Raw genomic sequence first — 22690 nt, 5'->3', positions numbered from 1 at the left:
ACCCTCAGGTTCTGTAATTTGTTAGAAAAACTCATAGACCTCACCAAAATCTGCTAGAGTCACATAGTTCGTTACAGTGAAAGGACACAGATTAAATTCAGCCAAGGGAAGAGACACACAGGGCGGAGTGCAGGAAAGCTGCGCGTGGTCTTCGCCCAGGGGAGTCAAAGCCAGAGCTGTAACTTGAGTGGCAGTGATGTGTGAGTGTGCAGAGTGCTGCCACTCAGGCCATCTCAGCCGATTCTTGGTATCGAGTTTTTATTGGCCCTCAGTCTCCAGCCACCCTGGAGGCTGAGATGATACTGTCGACTCAGAACCCACCCTAAGTCACACCGTGAGACTATCTGCGTGGCCCACAGCCCCCAGGTAAACGAAGACACTTTTGTGAGGAGGCGTGGCTTCTCAAGAGCTTAGAGATCACCTCCCAGGAGCCAAGGGCAAAGGTCAGGCCTCTCTTAGGGCAAGACTAGATTCTTCACTGCACACATAAAAATGAGACTGAACTCTTCAGGGAGATCTGAGAAAGCTTCTCTGAGTAAGTGACATTTCAGCTGAAATCTAAAGGTTAAGTAGGTATTAACTAGGGGAAAGAGGTTGAGGATCATCCCAGATTACTAACAGCTTTATAGTAAAAGGGAGTAAGGCTAGTAAAATGTACTGTTACAGGAAGGCCAGTGTAGCTGGACTAGAGACAGCACAGGCAGGGCGGTATGAGATGATGAAGCTGAGCAAGCAGTGTGGTAGTCAGGGTTCAGTACGATTAGGTATAGAGAAACAATGGTTTATAAGAAACACACGTTTTTCTCTTTCTCATTCACCGTGGAGCACGTCGAGATGGCAGGCTCTTTTGTTTTGTTCCTTTGTGTGTGCTTTCTATTCCAAAGGTTACTTCATGGTCTGAGGTGGTTGTTGGACTTTCAGCCGTTCTATCTGAATTCCACATTCAAGACAGTAGAAGCGGACAACACACTCCTCTCTTTTTACGGACGTTTTCTAGAACTTGCTCATGTTACATGCTTTCTTCTCTTTGTCCAGAACTCAGTCACATGACTGTACTTAGCAGCAGAGGGGGAAGCTGTCCTCATTCCAGGCGGACATGGACCCAGATAAAATTTGGGTCCTCTGTTCATCTGGAAGAGGGAGAAGGTGGATAATAGAGAATAACTCTCCACTTCCTGCCAAGGTGTGGACAGAGGCAGAGCATGCTTGAGCCTTTTGTCTGTATCCTAAGAGCAGTAGAAGGTTATTGAGGTGTTTTAAGAAGGGTGACGTGATCAGATTTTCATTTAGAAGAGATCACTTTGGCTACAGTGTGGGGAATGCGTTTGAGGAGGAGGGAGTGGTGTAAGAATATGAGACTACATATCAGTTAGAAGGCTTTTGTAGAAGTCCATGCAAAAGCAGGTAAAAGACTGTTAGTAGTGATAGATGTGAACAGATTTGATTAATACTCAGGAGGTAGAGTAACTAGCACCTTTAATATGTGATGATTAGACGTGATGAAGGAAGAGGACAGATCAGTCAGTGATGATGAGTGCGTTTTTCTTTTTTCCTTTTTAAGAAATTGATCTTCAGGTACACAACATGGAATTATGATAATTCTTGACTGATGGCACACGCTCATGTCCTCCTTTTATTTATTTGTTTACTTATTTGGTGACTAAGTAATGTAGTAAGCACCTAAGAACTCACTGCCTGGATAACAGTCATCTAACTATCATTTCCTTCTGTCCCACCCATTGTCCCACATAGCCCTCATCCTCCCTCCTTTCATCCAAGTAACCTGCATGTGGAGTTGTGTATATCGTTTCCTTGCTTTCCACTTTCTGTACTTTTTCTAATCCTAAAAAGGCTGTGTGTATATAAAATTTTAACTTGATAAAAAGTATCATGCTCTTTGTAGTTTTGGGAGACTTACTTTTTTGACTTAATATTTTAAGATTTATCCACTAGTTGTTTATCATAATAGTTAACTTATTTTGCATGCTGCACAATGGTAATTGCACGAATGTGCATGAAGAGTAAGTAATTGTTTACTCTTTGTAGATTGGCATTTGAGTTTTCACTTGCATTACTGTAAACTGTGTGGCTATATACATTTTTGTACGTCTCCTGTTGTATTTGTGCAAATTTCTCCTGGTACATATGTAGAAGTACAACAGTGCTTCTTCTGATAGGTAAATGTAACATTAGGAGGAAATATCCAAGTGCTTTCGGAAGTAGATACTCCAGTTTACACCCCTACTAGCAATATCTGAGTTACTGTGTAGCCACATACTCCAATATGTGATATTGTCAGACCGTTTTTTTTTAAATAAATTTATTTATTTATGGCTGCATTGGGTCTTCGTTGTTGGGTCTTTGTTGCTGCGTGTGGGCTTTCTCTAGTTGTGGCAAGCGGGGGCTGCTCTTCATTGCGGTGGCCTCTCTTGTTCTGGAGCACAGGCTCTAGGCGCGTGGGCTTCAGTAGTTGTGGCTCACAGGCTCAGTAGTTGTGGTTTGTGGGCTCTAGAGCGCAGGCTCAGTAGTTGTGGCGCACGGACTTAGTTGCTCTGCAGCATGTGGGATCTTCCCAGACCAGGGCTCAAACCCATGTCCCCTGCATTGGCAGGCAGATTCTCAACCATTGCACCAGAGGCCTTTTTGATTTTTGCCAGCCAGCTCATTCTAAAATGGTACTTCATTATGGTCTTGGTTTACATCTCCCTGGGCACTAATCATGTTGAAAGGATGTTGATGTACTTACTTAGTGGCCATATGTGTTTCTTCTGTGAAATTCTTAAATTATTTTTCTGTAGGACTAATTGTACTTTTTGATTTGTAGGTGTTGTTTATATCTCCATGATACTGCTTCTCCAAGTTGGCACCTTATTGTTTTACCTTTTCTGGGTGTCTTTTGATGAATAGAATTTTGTGTTTTGTTTATTTATTTTTATAAATTTATTTTATTTATTATTATTTTTGGCTGTGTTGGGTCTTCATTGCTGCGCGCTGGCTTTCTCTAGTTGCTGTGAGCGGGGGCTACTCTTTGTTGCAGTGTGCAGGCTTCTCATTGCAGTGGCTTCTCTTGTTGCAGAGCATGGCTCTAGGTGCGTGGGCCTTAGTAGTCGTGGCTCGTGGGCTCCAGAGCACAGGCTCAGTAGCTGTGGGGCACAGGCTTAGTTGCTCCATAGCATGTGGGATCTTCCCAGACCAGGGCTCAAACCTGTGTCCCCTGCATTGGCAGGCGGACTCTTAACCACTGCGCCACTAGGGAAGCCCGAATTTTGTATTTTAGAGCCAGTGCTTTTTTGCGTCTTGTTTAAGAAATTGTTATCTATCTGAATTTGTAAAAGATATTTACCTATGCATTTAAATTTTAATTTTTGATATCTATGTCCATAATTCATTGGGAGTTGGATTTTGGTATATGAGGCAGGGTTTCAATTTTATCTTTTTCCATGTGGATCACCCTTTTTTTCTAACCTCATTTATTAAACGTCCATTATTTTCCCTATTTATCGGACATGCCACCTCTGTTGTGTACCATAGTTCCGTGTGTGTGTGTGTGTGTGTGTGTGTGTGTGTGTGTGTGTGTGTTTTCTGAACTCTACTGATCAATTTGTCTGTCTCTGCCAATACCACACTGTCTTAATTCCTTTCACTTCTTCATAAGTTCTTATATCTAATAGGTCGTGTCTCTTCTCCCTCCTCTTTTTCAAAAATATCCTTGCTATTCTTGACCCTATGTTCTTCATATAAATTTCAGCGTCATCTTATCAAATTGTATGAAAAATTGGACTTTTGACTGGAATAGCATTGAATATATGTATCAATTTGGGGAGAATTTATATCTTCATGATACTAAGTCATAAACGTATTATGTATCTCTATTTAGATCTGCTTTTATTTATCTATTTATTTTTAGATATGCTTTTATTATCTTTTGTATGTTGCATAATTTTCTTTATAGAGGTTTTACATCTTTTATTAGATTTATCTTAATTCCTTGATCTCTTTGTTATAATTATAAATCATCTTTTCTTCAGTTACATTTTCTAGGTGTTTGTTGCTGGTATAAAAAAATGTAATTCATTCTTATGTCTTAATATTATATTTAGCCATCTTGCTAACCTCTATTATCTCTATTATTTATTGGTTTGGGGGGGGGTTCTATCTAAATTACTATGTCAAACAAAGCAGTTTTGTCTCCTCATTTTGAATCCTTATGTCTCTAATTTATTTTTCTTATCTTATTGACTGGTTAAGACCTCCAGTAAAATCATTGTGATTTTAAAGGGAATGCTTTTTACCATTTCCCATTTCAGATTGTTTTTTCTTAATGTTCAGGTAAGGACATTCTTTTAATAATTTAGCAAGTGTCCTTATTATGGAAGGATTAAGTTTTTTTCAAATGCTTTTCTGCATCTATTGAGATGATCATGTTTATTTTTCCTCTTAATAGGTTAATATGGTTAGTTATGTTTATGAATTTTTCTAATATTAAATCATTCTTCCATATCTGAGATAAGCCCAGTTGGTCATTCTTCCATATCTGAGGTAAGCCCATATTCTCTTTTTATGCACTGTTGAATTTAATTCAGTAATATGTGTTTAGAATTTCTACATCTATATTTATGAATGAAATGGCCTTAATTTTCCTTTCTTGTAATGGCTTTGAATAGTTTTAGTATTAGGGTTGTGCTTGCTTCATGAATTGAGTTGGAATTTCCTCTTTTTCTTATTGTCCTGAAGAATTTGGGCAATTTAGACCATCTAAAATTTAGATCGTCTCTTTCTTCAAATTTTGATAGAATTGGCCTATAAAGCCATCTGTGCCTGGTATTTTCTTTGTGAGTATATTTTTAACTACCACTTCAATTTAATAGTTAAAAGACTTATTTGGGCTACTTATTTTTTCTTGACTTAGTTCTGGTAAGATTTTTTTTTAATTTCTGCATTTTAGCTTAAATTTACAAAATTGTTTTATATGGTTGTTATTACTATCCCCTTATTCTTTTTAATCTGATTTTATTTTTAGTTATATTCCTGACTCCTAGAATACTGACTCGCATATTTGGGTGCTCCTGCTTTTAATGGGTCCTGCTCCATTAATCTATTGCCCTTTATTATTTCATACTAGCATTAGAGTAGCAACCCAGTGGATCTTGTTTGTTTTTAGCCGCCTTCAGTCTCTCCTGTAAATTGTCTTAAACTGAACCTTTCTGAATCACTGTATTTACTGTTATTTCCTATTAAAAATCTCTTACTCCTAGCATGAACTCCTAATTGCTTAAAGGCACTGATTTACGAGGTAACCAATGACCCCGTGCTCTGATTACAAGCATACTGATACATACCAGTGTGTCCATTGTCTCTTGAGCATCTCGTCTTAATTTGTTCCTTGTTCATCCCCTTCTCGTTGGGGACTATATATATAATTTATTCTGCAATAATTTTTTGTGAAGAAAGATGAAGTTAAAATTCTCCCAAGTGGATGTATATAAGGTGGTTTTTAAGTGTTTCACAAGGACAAGGACCACATGTCTCTTGTTCACTGTGTATTCAGTATTTATCACAATGTCTAGCACACAGTGAGTTCTCAGTAATAAATATTTGAACGAATGAATGGCTGTGCACTTTTTAATGTCTTAATTTTTTTTTTTTTTGGTAATTCTGTACGGTATTCCCCCCTTACCTGCTGTTTTACTTTCCATGGTTTCAGTCAACTCTGGCTGAAATATTAAATGGAAAATTCCAGAAATAAACTGTAAGTTTTAAATTGTGTGCCATTCTGAATAGTGTGATGAAATCTCATTCTGTCCTTCACTGTCCCACGTGGGATGCATCCCTTTGTCCCTCATGTGTGCTACCAGCCTGTTAGTTTAGGGAAAAACATGATATATATAGGGGTTGGTACTATCCATGTTTGAGGCATCCATTGGGAGTCTTGGAAGATATCCCCCAAGGATAAGGGGACCACTGTGCCATTTATAACATAACCACTTGGTGGCACTTAACTCATTTAAAAACCTGAAGAGGTATGTTTACACTGATGCACACCGTAATGACTTCTTCACACATATGCAAAATGACAGTGTAAATCCTTATTAACACCGGAAGAGAAGTATCAGTAACCACGAGATTTTTTTCTTTTTTTCCTTTAAAAAAAAAAACAGGTTTATTGAAATACAATTGGTATACAAAAAAACTGCACATGTTTAGTGTGTACAATTTGATGAGTTTGAAAAAAAAATTCCTAAAGTGATAGGTTACAGACTTGAAGTCCTTAGATCATAGGAATGTTTGATAGTATTCTCTGCCATAGCCTCAGCATCTAGCCTAGAATTGGGTACATATTATATCTTTAATGTGTCATCATTTTGAAAGGATGTGTGAATGAGTATAAATTTTAACTTCTGCTAACTTCGCTTCTACCAACCCATCTCCAGATAATTTTGGCCCAAGATAAGGGAGCACTAAGTCTTGTTTTAGTTAACGACCTTTATGATGTCTCCTTTAATCATTAAAAATTTTCATCCAAGTTTATTTACTAAAGAACTGTGACTCAGAATACATATTAAAATAAATCAGCAGCAATGTTAATTGGATTCTAGATCTCCTGTTACTTTTCCTTAATCGGTCAATCATAAGATAGTTTTGAGTACAAAATACTGTAAGAGGAATTACAAGAATGTGGTGGTATCACTGTTTGAGAATTGGGAGTAAGACAGTGTTCTCTAATGGAGAAGGCAGCCTTATCAAGGAATTCCTCAAACATACTGCAGTCAAAAATGTAAGAACTGGTGGGTACTCACAAGACTTCAAAAGTCTGGCAAAAAAAAGTACAGGAGTATAAGAGTTAATGAGGGAAGATAATAGAAAAATTTTCTTTTGAAATCAGGCAAGATAGAAATAATTTACCAAATTGTAAGATCATAAGTGAATTAGCATTTTTGGAAAATGGTATTTAATTATAATATTGTAATGAAATATAGCGATAGGACTAAACTGTATTATAAAAAATTATTTATCAAGTTTAATTTAACTCTACAGTTAACCTTGCTGGTGTTCGAAGTGATCATCTGAGACTCTTTCCACCTCTGTGATCTCAGCCCTGTGTAGGTGCTGTAGGGAGTGTGGCAGAAGCCCTTGTCCATAAGTAGGTTATAATCTTGTTGGAGAGACCACATACGTGTACAGAGCCAGCCTCATGTTGTGGCTAAGTACACAAAATTCTAGAACCAGATCACCTGCCTCTTGCTTAGCTCTGTGCCCTTTGGACAAGCTACTTAACCTCTTTGTGCCTCAGCTTCCACAAATGTAAAATGAGGATAATAATATTACTCCTTCTTCATAGGCTGTTGATTGATAGGGTTAAAAGAATTAATACATGTGAAGTGCCTAGGAAATTACCCACACATAGTAGGTGCTATCTAAATGTTCTCTCCTCTCACTAGAATGTAAGGTCCACATAACTTGTTAAATAAACAGTTAATAGCTAGATGACAGTGCTGTAAAGATTGAATTGAGGGGCTTCCCTGGTGGCGCAGTGGTTGAGAATCTGCCTACCAATGCAGGGGACACGGGTTCGAGCCCTGGTCTGGGAAAATCCCACATGCCGCGGAGCAACTGGGCCCGTGAGCCACAATTACTGAGCCTGCGCATCTGGAGCCTGTGCTCCGCAACAAGAGAGGCCACAATAGTGAGAGGCCCACGCACAGCGATGAAGAGTGGCCCCCACTTGCCACAACTAGAGAAAGCCCTCGCACAGAAACGAAGACCCAACACAACCATAAATAAATAAAATTAAAAAAAAAAAAGATTGAATTGAAAAATATGTAGACAGTATATACACGTTTTTAGGAATTCAAATGAGGGAAGAAAGTAATATGAGTTGTTGGATAAGTTCTCTAAGAGCCACATCGGTGAGTTGGAGCTTGCGTTGGATACTGAAATATGGGTTGAATATTTATAGGTAGAAATGAGCATAGGGGGAAGTGAATAAGAGGGAAGGACAACCTCTTTTGGTTTAATTAGATATATGTTTTAGACCAGGAAAGATTGGTTTTGTTACCCTAACTGGATTGGTTTTCACTGATATTATGAGTTCATTTAATTTATTCGATTTCCTAGAATCTTCAGCTCCAGAATTGCAGCAAATTCCTGAAAATAGATTAGATTGGGAATTGATCATGATAATTATGTTTATGCTAACACTATATGAAATAAAATTTGGAAACTTTTTTTCATATTTTGGGGGTCATCATCACCAGTTAAAAGCTGTTTTTTTTAAACAAATTGATAATATTTTTGCTTTCATATTTTACAGGTAATTAATAATGCTTGTGCTACTCAAGCCATAGTAAGTGTGTTATTGAACTGTACCCATCAAGATGTCCATTTAGGAGACACATTATCAGAGTTTAAAGAATTTTCACAAAGCTTTGATGCAGCTGTGAGTACAGTCGTATTATTCCTAAAATGCCCTGTTTGTGGTGGTTCTTATTTTAATAGGCTATTCTTAAAACTTATTTCAGATGAAAGGTTTGGCACTGAGTAATTCGGATGTGATTCGACAAGTACACAACAGTTTCGCCAGGTAAAGATACTTTATGTGAAATAAATACTGTCTCTGTTTTTTTGTCTCTCACTGTTTTTTTCTTCACTGTAGACAGCAAATGTTTGAATTTGACGCAAAGACATCAGCAAAAGAAGAAGATGCTTTTCACTTTGTCAGTTATGTTCCTGTTAATGGAAGACTGTATGAATTAGATGGATTAAGAGAAGGACCGATTGATTTAGGTAATGTGTTTACTATTCCTGGTATTTCACTTTTGATAAGGAAAAAAAGATTGGGTGTTCACCTTTGGTTTAGCCCTAGTCCTGCTTAAGTTTAGAAAGGGGAGGTGACTGTGAGGTGTGATGCCATGCAGGCTTTAAGCTCTTCATTGCTTTATGAAATTAAGTAACAGGTAGTTAGGACATGTTGACTACAGTAGTTGCATTGGGACCTTTAGTTTTTTTTTCTATAGGAAAAGTTTTTTTAACCCATAGATTACATAATTTATTTTTAATTTTTCAGTTAACTTTTAAAAACTACTTTTTTCTATGTAACTAGTGCATTAATGTGTTGTCCTTTGTGCCAAAGGGTGGATTTGTCCTGATCTCACCCCATCTCCTACCTTGAGCTAATGATAAATGGTTATTGAGGATGAGGTGGTTCTGAACTAGTAATGAACTAATAGATCCACAAAAGAATTTTAACTCCTTATTTTTACCTCATTAAGTTTTCTTTTTTTTAAATTAGGTTTAAGTGCAGTGTAACCTGTTTTAATGGAATCTAATGTTATCTGCTGTCCATAAAACTTTATACTTTCAGATTAAAAAAAAAATTAACACATTCATTTTGCTTGTTCTTATTGACCATGCCCATGTCTAGAACTAATACTTCATCTAATGCAGATTTACATGTTTAAAAATATTTATTTTTCTATGTTTCTTAAAGAAAATTAGTGGAATGTTCTTTTAATTCTGTAGAAGCTGATTTTCTCTGGTTTGGGGGTTGATCTGATTGCTGCATTTTTTTCTCTTGGCTTCTATCTGGTCAGCCATTCTCTATTCATTAGATCCATGAGATATAAAGGAAGTAAAATATAAAACAGAACAGCCAGTTTTGCTATACAACTGCTGGCTATACTAAAATTTAGGTAAAAAAGAGGATTAAAAAACTGGGTAAAATTTGTTTTGCATTGTGTGTGGATTTCATTTTCTTTTTCTGTAGTTATGATGGTGGGGAGTCAGAAAAGGATTGAATCCTTATTTTGTTACTAATATGTGAGCTGGTTTTTCTTAGCCCTCTGTCTCATCATCTGTAAAATGAAGGTAGTTATCCTTATCTCACAGAGTCGTGAGTTTTAATGAAATAATTCCCTAGTTCATTATTTTCTCAAACATTTGTTTAGTACCACTAAGTGACGCAACAATGTGGAAATGCAAATTATGATAATACTGTTTCCCCTTACCATTACTAAGAAAGTAAGAGTTGGAGCTTAACATAGGTATGCTAAAAGGTTTTTTACTATCCTGAATTTGTCAAAATATTAATAAAAAGATATTTTGGACCAAACTTTTGAAATAATATTAATGTTGATTTTATTTGACATAAATGCTTTTACATTTCTTCCTAGGTGCATGCAATCAAGATGATTGGATCAGCGCAGTGAGGCCAGTCATAGAAAAAAGGATACAAAAGTAAATCTCAGCTAATCTTATTGGCATAACTAATATTCTCGTTTTTAAACCTTTATTTTATCATTGTTTAAATGAAAGGTAGATAGTGATATTTCATTGTGGTTTTAATCTGCATTTCCCTAGCGACTAATGTTGAAAATCATGCCTTTTGTTTATTTTGTAATTGGATTGTTTTTTTGACTCTTGAGCCTTGAAGTTCAGGCCTCTCACTGTTGTGGCCTCTCCTGTTGTGGAGCACAGGCTCTGGACATGCAGGCTCAGTGGCCATGGCTCACGGGCCCAGCCGCTCCGCGGCATGTGGGATCTTCCCGGACCGGGGCACGAACCCGTGTCCCCTGCATCGGCAGGCGGACTCCCAACCACTGCGCCACCAGGAAAGCCCCGAGCCTTGAAGTTCTTTACATACTCTAGCTATCACTAGTCCTTTGTCAGACACGTTGCCTGAAAATATTCTCTCCCAGTCTATAGCGCATCCTCTCCTCCTCCCAACATGGTTTTTCACAGAGCAAAAGCTCTTAATTCCAGTGAAGTCCAATTTGTCAATCTTTCCCACTGTGAGTTGTATTTTTGTTGTCCAATCGAAGAATTCTTTGCCTAGCCCTAGATCCCAAAGATTTTCTCCTTTTTTTCTAAAAGGTTTATATAACTTTTTACATTTAAGTTTATGATCTATTTTGAGTTAATTTTTGTGTGGTGTGAAGTTAAGTCAAGGTTCATTTTTTTTTTCCTCTGTCCAATTGGTCTATCACCATTTGTTAAAAAGGCTATCCTTCCTCCTCTGAACTGCTGCTGCACCCTTGTGAAAAAAAAGTCCAGTGGGGCATATTTGTGTGGGTCTATTTCTGGTTCACTGTTCTGTTCTATTGATCTATTTGTCTGCTGTCTGCAAGTACTACAGAGTCTTGATGACTGTGGCTATGTTGTAAGTCTTGAAATCAGGTAGACTGATGCCCCCGACTTTATTCTTTTTCTTCAGAATTGTTTTAGCTGTTATAGATACTCTGCCCTCTATGTAAATTTTCGTATAATCTTGTATCTACAAAAATTCTTTCTGGGATTTTGATAGGAATTGTGTCAAACATCAATTTTAGGAGAATTGGCATTTTTACTATATTGATTTTTCCAATCCGTGAACATGGTATGTCTATCCATTTACTTGGATCTTCTTTAATTTCTTTCATCAGCATTTTGTAGTTTTCCGCATGCTAGTTCCATATGTATTTTGTCAGATTTATACCCAAGCACTTCATATTCTTTTGAGTGATTACAAATGATACTATATTTTCTTTTTTGTTTCATGTGATCATTGTTAGTGTGTAGAAATAAAGTTGATTTTTTTTCTTTCTTTGTCTTGTATCCTTCAACCTTGCTAAACTCACCCACCAGCTTTAGAAGTTTTGTGAATTCCTTGACATTTCCTACATATTGATAGATGGTCATGTCATTTGTAAATAGGCACAGTTTTGAATTTGGCTATTTCTAATTTAAGTTTTATCAGTTTTTCCCTTACATATTCTGCAGGTCTCTTGTTCATTGCATAAACATTTATGATCACTATTTCTTTTTAGTGGATTGACCTTTTTATCATTATGCAATATTTCTCTCTAGTAATTTTCTTTGCTCTGAAGTTTACTTTATTTCACAGTAATATAGCCACTTCTGCTTTGTCTTGATTCATATATGCATGATATATTTTTTCCATCCTTTTACTTTCAGCCTACCTATGTCATTGTATTTGAAGTGAATTTCATATAGACAGCATATATTGAATCATATTTTTTAGTCCACTCTGCCATTTTCTGTCTTACTGGGTGGATTGACACCATTTACATTGAATGTAATGGATTTATAAAATTACGTATAAAATGAAATGTATATTTAATATGTAATTATTAATGTGTTATGGTTTAAATCTGCCATTTAAATTTTTTCTCTTTGTTCTGTTTTTTTGTTTGTTTCTCTGTTTTTCTTTTCCTGTTTTTCTGTGAGTTACTCAGACATCTATAGTGGTTTTGAGTTTATTTCCTTGTATGGCTTTTCTAATGGTTTCTCTAATTTATCCCAATCTACTGGTGTTAACATTTTACCAATTTGAGTGAAGTGTAGAAATCTTACCTTCTTTTATGTACTTTTACTGTCCATTGTTATAATTGTCTTAAATAATTCCTCTACATACATTTAGGACTCCATCAGACAGTATTATAATTTTTATTTTAACCATGAAGCATAATTTTAAAAACTTAAGAGAAGGAAAATGTATTTACCCATATTTTTACTTTTTCCATTGTTCTTTCTTCTTCATGTTCCAGAACTCAATTTTATTGTTTCCTGTCTGTTTAGAAAACTTCATTTAGCCATTCCTTTAGGGTAGTTCTGCTGTCAACAGAATCCTAGTTTTTCTTCATCTAAGAATGTCTTGATTTCCCTTTTATTTCTGAAGGTTATTTTCACTGTGTATAGAATTCCGTGTTGATAGTCTTTTCTTTTAGCACCTGAAAATTGTTATGTCGCTCCCTTCTGGCCTCCATGGTTTCTACTGATAAATCCACTGTTGTTCAAACAGTTTTTGCCCTATAGATATGGTGGTGTTTCTCCTGTTGTTGGTTTCAAATTCTTTTTTTTTTTGGTTTGGTTTTAGTTTTCATATATTTGAGGATGATGTGTCTTGGTGTGGATTTCTGTCCATTTATTCTATTTGGATTTTGCTCAGCTTCTTGAATCTGTGCGTTTATATCTTGTCAAATATGGGAAGTTTTTAGCCATTATAACTTGGAGAACTTTTTCAATCTCACCCTCTTTCTCACCTCTTCCAGGACTCCAATGACACAAATGTCTCCTGCTTTAGTCCCACAGGTCCCTGGGGCTCTCTTTATTTTTCTTAGTCTGTTTTCTTTGTTCAGTTGGGTAATTTCTGTTGTTCTACTTTTCAGTTCACTGATTCTTTCCTCTGTCTCCTCCATTCTGCTGTTGAACTCACCCATTCAGCTTTTTTATCATTTTATATTTCAGTTGTAAAATTTCCATTTGTTTCTTCTTTATATCTTCTATTTCTTTGCTGAGACTTTTTTTTTTTTTTTTTTTTGCGGTACACGGGCCTCTCACTGTTGTGGCCTCTCCTGTTGTGGAGCACAGGCTCCAGACGCGCAGGCTCAGCGGCCATGGCTCACGGGCCCAGCTGCTCCGTGGTATGTGGGATCTTCCTGGACCGGGGCACGAACCCGTGTCCCCTGCATCGGCAGGCGGACTCTCAACCACTGCGCCACCAGGGAAGCCTGAGGCTTTCTATTTTTTGTTTCCAGTGTGTTCATAATGGTTCATTGGATCATTTTTATGATGGCTGTTTTAAAGTCTCTGTCAGTGAATTTGGACATCTGTCATCACTCTGTCTGTTGAATGTCTCTCATTCAAATTGAGGTTTTCATGATTTTTAATAGGACAAGTGATTATTGATTGAAACCTGGGCATTTTCAGTACTATATTATAAGACTCTGTATCTTATTTAAAACTTCTCTTTTAGCTGGTTTTTATGGGCACTGTTCTGGCAGGGTAAATCAGGGATGCTACCCCATTACTGCCAGGTGGAAGTAGAAGTCCAGGTTCCCCACTCTGTCTTCATTGACACCTGAGGTGGGAAGGGGTTCCTTGTTACTGCTGGGCAGGGGTTGGGAGTTCTGGTCCCCAGTAGGGCTTCCCCTGATACTACCCTGGCCGGGAGGAGTAGCAGTGCCTTGTGACTGCTCTCTGCATGGCTCCACTGATACCAAAGTTGGGAGGGGGGCTTCTTTACTCCTGGATGGTAGTGACTTCGCATTTGGCTTCCCACTTGGTTTCCTCTGACACTGCAAATAGATGTCATTACTGTTTGCAGGGATGAAAGTCCTAGCTCCCTACACAGCCTTTTCTGACACCACCCCAGGTGCCTGTTACAGCCTGGTGGGGGTGGAAGTCCAGGCTCCCTACCCAGCCTTTGCTGGCTGGTAGGGTTTGGGCCAGTTTTTTCAGTTGTGTTTGGGTATGGTAGAGTGGTTATTGTCTCAGAGTTTTCTCATGAGGTTGCCCCTTTCCTGTTTGGATAGAAAGAGCAGACTATTGGTGCTTTTTTGTCTGTACCTGTTGGCATTTCTCAATTGATGGCTTCTTTAACTCCAAGGCCAGGACATACGCAGCAGAATGATAATCCAGAGACTTCACCACTGTCATTCTTGGGTCCTGGTTCCCTAGCATGTCTGCCTTCTCTTCACTTCAGAATTTTAATTTTTTTCATTTTTCAAAAAATATATGTCTAGATTTTTTTAGTTTGATATTTTTTACTGGGAGGAATAGGGAAATTGAAGTCCCATAAGCAGAGTTTTAAAAACAGCATTTTTACATAGTTCAAAGTGCTACAGTTATACTGGGCCATATTCTTTCCAGTGAATAGAACTATTTATGAGAAGCTCTTGCAGGTGAACTAATACAAAAACAGGCTTACATTTTCTACATGTTTTCATCTGGTTAAGTGCCATTTACATAATGTTATGGATAATCTTTCCAATGTCAATCCTTACCATAAACAAGCTTATACTATAAGGTGTTTCATTGGTATCAGAGTAGTGAAAATAAAACAGTATTCAGAAATTTTACAAAAGATTATTTGTAACGTATTACATAAATATTTATATGTTTGTATATGATAAAAGTACAAGTGAAATGTAAAACATATATTAGTTAAGAATAGAAACAAAATCATGATTTGGAAAAAATTATATAGTAAGGAATATAGTTAATACCATCAAGATGCCAGTAAAATTAATTCAACAAATGTGAGGTCTTAGTTTAATTATTTTTTCTAATTGAGATAAAAGGTAATTGATAGTTACCATATTTTTTGTGAAAGTATGAGAACTGATGAAAACACATTATTTCAAATGTCTAGGAGGTACTAAAACATTTAATAATATATTTGTGATTGATGGAAATTTAGCTGATTTTTTCCTTTCATATATGAAAGCTTATTTGTCTATAGACAAAAGTATTAATAAATAAATTTATATTGAAGTATAGTTGACTTCCAATACTGTATTAGTTTCAGGTGTACAACATATTTTTATAGATTATGCATCATACAAAGTTATAACAATATTATTGACTATATTCCTGTGCTAAATGTTACATCCCTGTTTATTTATTTTATAAATGGTAGTTTATACCTCTTAATCCCCTTCACGTATTTCACCTACCCTGCCAATTCCCCACTCAACTACTAGTTTGTTCTCTATATCTGAATTTGTTTGAGTTTGTTTCTGTTTGGTTGTATTTGTTTTGTTTTTTATAGTGAAATCATATAATACTTGTTTTTCTCTGTCTTACTTATTTCACTTAACATAATACCCTCTAGTTTCATCCATGTTGTTGCAGATGGAAAGATTTCCTTCTTTTATATGGCTAAGTAATATTGCATTGTGTGTATATAAAACGTCTTTTTTATCCGTTCGTCAGTCAATGGACACTTAGGTTGCTTTCATATCTTGGCTATTGTAAATAATACTGCTATGAACATTGGGGCACATACATCTTTTCAAATTAGTGTTTTTGTTTTCTTTGGAAAAATACCTGGAAGTGAAATTGCTGGATTGTGAGCTCTTTATATATTTTGGATATTAACCCGTTATCAGATATATCATTTGCAAATATCTTCTCCCATTCAGTAGGCAGCCTTTTCATTTTGTTGGTGCTTTCCTTTGCTGTGCAAAAGCTTTTTAGTTTGATGTAGTCCATTTGTTTATTTTTTATTTTGTTTCCCTTGCTCGAGGGGACAGATCCAAAAATTATTGCTAAGACCAATGTGAAAGAGCTACTGCCTATGTTTCTTCTAGGAGTTTTATGGTTTCAGGTCTAACATTTAAGTCTGTAATCCATTTTGAGTTTATTTTTATATATGGTGTGAGAAAATGGTTTAGTTTCATTCTTTTACATGTAGCTGTCCAGTTTTGCCAACAACACTTATTGAATGAGACTTTTTCCCCATTGTATATTCTTGCCTCCTTTGTTGTAGATTAATTGACTGTGTGTTTTGTGGGTTTATTTCTGGACTCTATTCTGTTCCACTGATCTATATGTGTGTTTTTGTGCCAGTACCATACTGTTTTGATTATTTTGGCTTTATAGTATAGCTTGAAGTCAGGGAGCATGATACCTTCAGCTCTTTCTTTCCCAAGATTGCTTTAGCTATTTGGGGTCTTTTGTGGTTTCATACAAATTTTAGGAGTATTTGTTCTAGTTCTGTGAAAATAGGGATTATTGAATCTGTAGGTTGCTTTGGGTGGTATGGACATTTTAACAGTATTAATTCTTCCAATCCATGAGCATGGTATATCTTTCTATTTGTGTTGTCTTCAGTTTTTTCATCAATATCTTACAGTTTTCAGAGTACAGGTCTTTCATCTCCTTGTTTACTTTATTCCTAGGTATTTTATTCTTTTTGATGCAGTTGTAAATGGAATTGTTTTCTTGATTTCTCTTTCTGATAGTTCATTATTAGTGTACAGAAATGCAACAGATTTCTGTATTTTGATTTTGTATGCTATAACTTTAGTGAATTCACTTATTAGTTCTAATAGTTTTTTGGTAGAATTTTTAGGATTTTTTTGTATTTAATATCATGTCATCTGCAAATAGTGAGTTTTACTTTTTCCCTTCCAATTTGGGTGCCTTTTATTTCTTTTATTGTTTTTGTATGATTGCTGTGGCTGGGACTTCTAATACTATGTTGAATAAAAGTGGTGAGAGTGGGCATCCTTGTCTTGTTACTGATCTTAAAGGAAAAGCTTTTAGCTTTTCACTGTTGAGTATGATGTTAGCTGTGGGTTTGGCTTAAATGACCCTTATTATGTTGAGATTGTTCCGTCTATACCAAGTTTGTTAAGAGTTTTTATCATGAATGGATGTTGAATTTTGTCAAATACTTTTTCTGCCTCTATTAAGATGGTCATGTGATCTCTGTCCATTGTTTTGCTGATATAGTTATAACGTTGATTGATTTGTGTATATTGAACCATCTTTGCATCCCTGGAATAAATCCCACTTGATCATTATGTGCAGTCCTTTTAATGTATTGTTGAATTCTGTTTGCTAGTATTTTATTGGGGATTTTTATCTGTGTTCATCAGGGATATTGGTCTGTAATTTTCTTTTTCTGTAGTGTCTTTGTTTTTTGTATCTGGGTAATGCTGGACTCATAGAATGAGTTTGGAAGTATTCCCTCCTCTTCAGTTTTTTGGAATAGTTTGAGAAATAAAGGAATCAACTCCTCTTTAAATGTTTGGTAGGATTACCCTGTGCAGTCCTCTGATCCTGGAGTTTTGGTTGTTGGGATTTTTTTGTTTACTGATTCAATTACATTACTAATAATCAGCCTGTTCAGATTTTCTGTTTCTTCCTGATTCAGTCTTGGAAGACTGTTTCTAGGAAATTATCCATTTCTTCTAGGTTGCTGAATTTATTGGTATATCATTTTTCATAGTATTCTCTTATGATTGTTTGTATTTTTGTGATACTGGTTGTAACTTCTCCTCTTTAGGAAAGATTTTTTTTTAATGTCAGTTTTTATGGTTAGCCAATTGGTAGATCTGTGTTTACCCCAGAGAATAAGGGGGTAATCACAATAGATTATCTTAATTGTAATAGTGTTACATTTCTTTACTACATTATAAACTTTAATTTTTTTTTAGGTACAGTGAAGGTGAAATTCGATTTAACTTAATGGCCATTGTGTCTGACAGAAAAATGATATATGAACAGAAGATAGCAGAGTTACAAAGACAACTTGCTGAGGTTTGTGGCCATGTTTTTATGTACAAAGTTCTAGCTTAGTTATTCTCTCAGGGAAACTATTTATTTTCTTTTTTCCTTTTTTCCTTCTTTCTTTCTTTGTCTGAAATATAGATTTAATCAAGTATCCTGAGTGGTGATTACAAGAATATACTCTGGAGTCAGGCTTCTTAGATTCAGCTCCTGCCTTTGCCACTTAGTGGAAGTATGATTTGAGTGTATTTCTTTGTGCCTCAGTTTCTTCATGTAAAGTAGGGATAATAGTATTTACCTTAAAAGGTGGTTGTGAAGAATAACTGAGATAACATGTATATAAACCACTTAAAAAAAAGTGACTGACAAATAGTATGTGCTAAATAAGTGTGAACAGTTTACTGTAATTTCATTATATAATTAAGCAAGTTAGAATATATTTCTTACAGAATTAATTGGGCACGTTTAGATTCACATGTAATCTTTACTATTCCTTATGATTATCTTTCTAGTAAATATGATTGGAGAAGAGAATTAGTAATAGACAAAGACGTTTTTACGTTCCTTTGATCACATTTTCATGAGTATATTTAAGCAGATTTACTTTATAGCTCAACAGCAGATTATAGCAATTCAGTTTGCTACAGTATAGATTATTTTTAGATTAAAATTCATATGTATTGTTGTAGAAAATTGGAAGATACTACCTAGCTTTTATCCTTTAATATTGCAGTTAGTAAGCTGGTATTCCATCACCAATATTAAGAATAAAATTTGAAAATGATTGTACTATGTTTATCATTTAAAAATAGTTTAGACTTAAGCCTCAGTCATTAGGGTGTGTTATTTCTTTTTCTTTCCCCTAAGGAGGAACCCATGGATACAGATCAGGGTAATAACATGTTAAGTGCTATTCAGTCAGAGGTTGCCAAAAATCAGATGCTTATTGAAGAAGAAGTACAGAAATTAAAAAGATATAAGGTACGTACTTTTTATTTGTTTCTTTAATGTTTTAGTATAGAGTGGTATATTTTGACATGAAGGTATGTTGAATGCTTGATTGTTTTTTCCCCATCATTTACACTTTTTCAGAATAATGTGTTGTTTCCCTGGCATCCTAAAAAGGTAACTAGTGAGGTTTCTTTCCTTTTTTTTTTTCTTTTTTTCAAGTATTATTACAAACAGATATTTAACATATTTGATGCTAAAGTTCACTGCAGTTATTATTGATGCTCAGATTATCCCATCTTTAGCCATTGGAAGCCACTTCAGGCTGTCTCCTAAGTCCTTTTGATGTGACTCTCTTCATCTTTCATAGCTTCCTTGCTTTCTAGTATGACAAGATGTTTCAGACTCATCTTGTACATTTCCTGCTTCAGACTTGGAATCAGCCATTTTTTCAAGAAGTCCTGAGTGCTTTTGGTGAGAAATCGTATTTAGAAACCATTATCTGATTGCTCAGAGTGCTCAGTCATACTGATTCTTCTTTACTTCTAGGACTTTTTAGAGCTAAGAAATACGTTTTTATTTGTTTCTTTTATTTTTGAAGAGAAAATGCAACATGAATTCATATTAATACTCAAATTTAGGATAAAAGGGCTTTTATATTTGAAGTTAAGCATTTGTATCTTTTCAGCTGAAAGTCTTGGTTTCTATCAACATTAACATAATTACCTATTTGCTTTATGCTATCTGTATTTGTATGTATATATAAAAAGGTTCAGAATAACAGTGCCAGTAGTATTAATAACAACTGAGAAGTTTTTCTTCAGTTAATTTTTTCGTTAGGATATATTTCATTTTGGATGTGCAATCAAATTAGCATATTTTAAAATTCATCTGAAAAAATTTTCTCTTGGTGTCATCCTATCACCAATTTAATACAAAGTTGGATTCGTTTTTTAAATTTTGCTTTCCAGTTTTTTTAGGGCTTAACATTTTTTTAATTTATTTTAATTATGTCAAACATTATATAACTCAGAGTAAAATATTAAGCAAGGCTGTCTTTAATAATGTCATTCTCCTTCACTTGCAGTCTGTCTGATAAGCTTTTTTTCTTTTTAAGCATCTTTATTGGAGTATAATTGCTTTACAATGCTGTGTTAGTTTCTGCTTTATAACAGAGTGAATCAGTTATACATATACATATGTTCCCATATCTCTTCCCTCTTGCATCTCCCTCCTTCCCACCCTCCCTACCCCACCCCTCTAGTCACCCCTCGGTCAAAAAGCACCGAGCTGATCTCTCTGTGCTATGTGGCTGCTTCCCACTAGCTATGTGTTTTACGTTTGGTAGTGTATATATATCCATGTCACTCTCTCACTTTGTCTCAGCTTACCCTTCCCCCTCCCCATATCCTCAAGTCCATTCTCTAGTAGGTCTGTGTCTTTTTTCCCGTCTTGCCCATAGGTTCTTCGTGACCTTTTTTTTTTTCTTAGATTCCATATATATGTGTTAGCATACGGTATTTGTTTTTCTCTTTCTGACTTACTTCACTCTGTATGACAGACTCTAGGTCCATCCATCTCACTACAAATAACTCAATTTCGTTTCTTCTTAGGGCTGAGTAATATACCATTGTACATATGTGCCACATCTTCTTTATCCATTCATCTGCTGATGGATACTTAGGTTGCTTCCATGTCCTGGCTATTGAAAATAGAGCTGCAGTGAACATTGTGGTACATGACTCTTTTTGAATTATGGTTTTCTCAGGGTATATGCCCAGTAGTGGGATTGCTGGGTCGTATGGTACTTCTATTTTTAGTTTTTTAAAGAACCTCCATACTGTTCTCCATAGTGGATGTATCAATTTACATTCCCACCAACAGTGCAAGAGGGTTCCCTTTTCTCCACACGCTTTCCAGCATTTATTGTTTGTAGGTTTTTTGATGATGGCCATTCTGACTGGTGTGAGATGATATCTCATTGTAGTTTTGATTTGCATTTCTCTAATGATTAATGATGTTGAGCATTCTTTCATATGTTTGTTGACGATCTGTATATCTTCTTTGGAGAAATGTCTATTTAAGTCTTCTGCCCATTTTTGGATTGGGTTGTTTGTTTTTCTAATATTGAGCTGCATGAGCTGCTTGTAAATTTTGGAGATTAATCCTTTGTCAGTTGCCTCATTTGAAAATATTTTCTCCCATTCTGAGAGTTGTCTTTTCATCTGAGGGTTGTCTTTTCATCTTGTTTATGGTTTCCTATGCTGTGCAAAAGCTTTTAAGCTTCATTAGCTCCCATTTGTTTATTTTTGTTTTTATTTCCATTTTCCTAGGAGGTGGGTCAAAAAGGATCTTGCTGTGATTTATGTCATAGAGTGTTCTGCCTATGTTTTCCTCTAAGAGTTTGATACTGTCTGGCCTTACATTTAGGTCTTTATTCCATTTTGAGTTTAGTTTTGTGTATGGTGGTAGGGAGTGTTCTAATTTCATTCTTTTACATATAGCTGTCCAGTTTTCCCAGCACCACTTATTGAAGAGGCTGTCTTTTCTCCACTGTATATTCTTGCCTCTTTTATCAAAGATAAGGTGACCATATGTGCGTGGGTTTATCTCTGGGCTTTCTATCCTGTTCCATTGATCTATCTTTCTGTTTTTGTGCCAGTACCATACTGTCTTAATTACTGTAGCTTTGTAGTATTGTCTGAAGTTAGGGAGCCTGATTCCTCCAGCTCCGTTTTTCGTTCTCAAGATTGCTTTGGCTATTCGGGGTCTTTTGTGTTTCCATACAAATTGTGAAATTTTTTGTTCTAGTTCTGTGAAAAATGCCAGTGGTAGTTTGATAGGGATTGCATTGAATCTGTAGATTGCTTTGGGGAGTATAGTCATTTTCACAATGTTGATACCAATCCAAGAACATGGTATATCTCTCCATCTATTTGTATCATCTTTAATTTCTTTCATCAGTGTCTTGTAATTTTCTGCATACAGGTCTTTTGTCTCCTTAGGTAGGTTTATTCCTAGGTATTTTATTCTTTTTGCTGTAATGGTAAATGCAAGTGCTTCCTTAATTTCTCTTTCAGAGTTTTCATCATTAGTGTATAGGAATGCCAGAGACTTCAGTGCATTAATTTTGTATCCTGCTGCTTTACCAAATTCATTGATTAGCTCTGGTAGTTTTCTGGTAGCACCTTTAGGATTCTCTATGTATAGTATCATGTCATTTGCAAACAGTGACAGCTTTACTTCTTCTTTTCGATTTGGATTCCTTTTATTTATTTTTCTTCTCTCATTGCTGTGGCTAAAACTTCCAAAACTGTTTAAGAATGGTGAGAGTGGGAAACCTTGTCTTCTTCCTGATCTTAGTGGAAATGGTTTCAGTTTTTCACCATTGAGGGCAATGTTTGCTGTGGGTTTGTCATATATGCCTTTATTAATGTCGAGGAAAATTCCCTCTGTGCCTATTTTCTGGAGGGTTTTTATCATAAATGGGTGTTGAATTTTGTCGAAAGCTTTCTCTGCATCTATTGAGATGATCATATGGTTTTTCTCCTTCAGTTTATTAATATGGTGTATCACATTGATTGATTTGCATATATTGAAGAATCCTTGCATTTCTGGGATAAACCCCACTTGATTATGGTGTATGATCCTTCTAATGTGGTGTTGGATTCTGTTTGATAGTATTTTGTTGAGGATTTTCACATCTATGTTCATCAGTGTTATTGGC

The 22690-nt window shown here is 35.7% G+C and overlaps 1 protein-coding gene across 4 annotated transcripts in view; it reads left to right on the top strand.

The window, feature by feature from the left end:
- UCHL5 (ubiquitin C-terminal hydrolase L5) overlaps positions 1-22690 on the top strand; it is a 47147-nt gene that overhangs the window by 13265 nt on the left and 11192 nt on the right. For 3 of the 4 annotated variants that reach the window (XR_004486524.2, XM_033439182.2, XM_004275841.4), the window contains exons 4-9: positions 8312-8437; positions 8520-8581; positions 8654-8784; positions 10170-10233; positions 17943-18045; positions 18883-18996. Coding sequence is in view for 3 of the 4 variants with exons in the window: in XM_033439182.2 (XP_033295073.1) it covers positions 8312-8437; positions 8520-8581; positions 8654-8784; positions 10170-10233; positions 17943-18045; positions 18883-18996 (600 nt within the window). In the remaining variant the exon portion in view is untranslated. The remainder of the gene's footprint in view (positions 1-8311; positions 8438-8519; positions 8582-8653; positions 8785-10169; positions 10234-17942; positions 18046-18882; positions 18997-22690) is intronic. The other variant, XM_012535214.3, reaches the window with a different exon arrangement.

The sequence above is a fragment of the Orcinus orca genome, chromosome 1 (genome assembly GCF_937001465.1).
Source record: "Orcinus orca chromosome 1, mOrcOrc1.1, whole genome shotgun sequence".
In the NCBI taxonomy this organism is placed as follows: Eukaryota; Metazoa; Chordata; class Mammalia; order Artiodactyla; family Delphinidae; genus Orcinus; species Orcinus orca.
The sequence above is the reverse complement of the archived record's forward strand: the minus strand, read 5'-3'. Positions and strand labels throughout refer to the sequence as shown.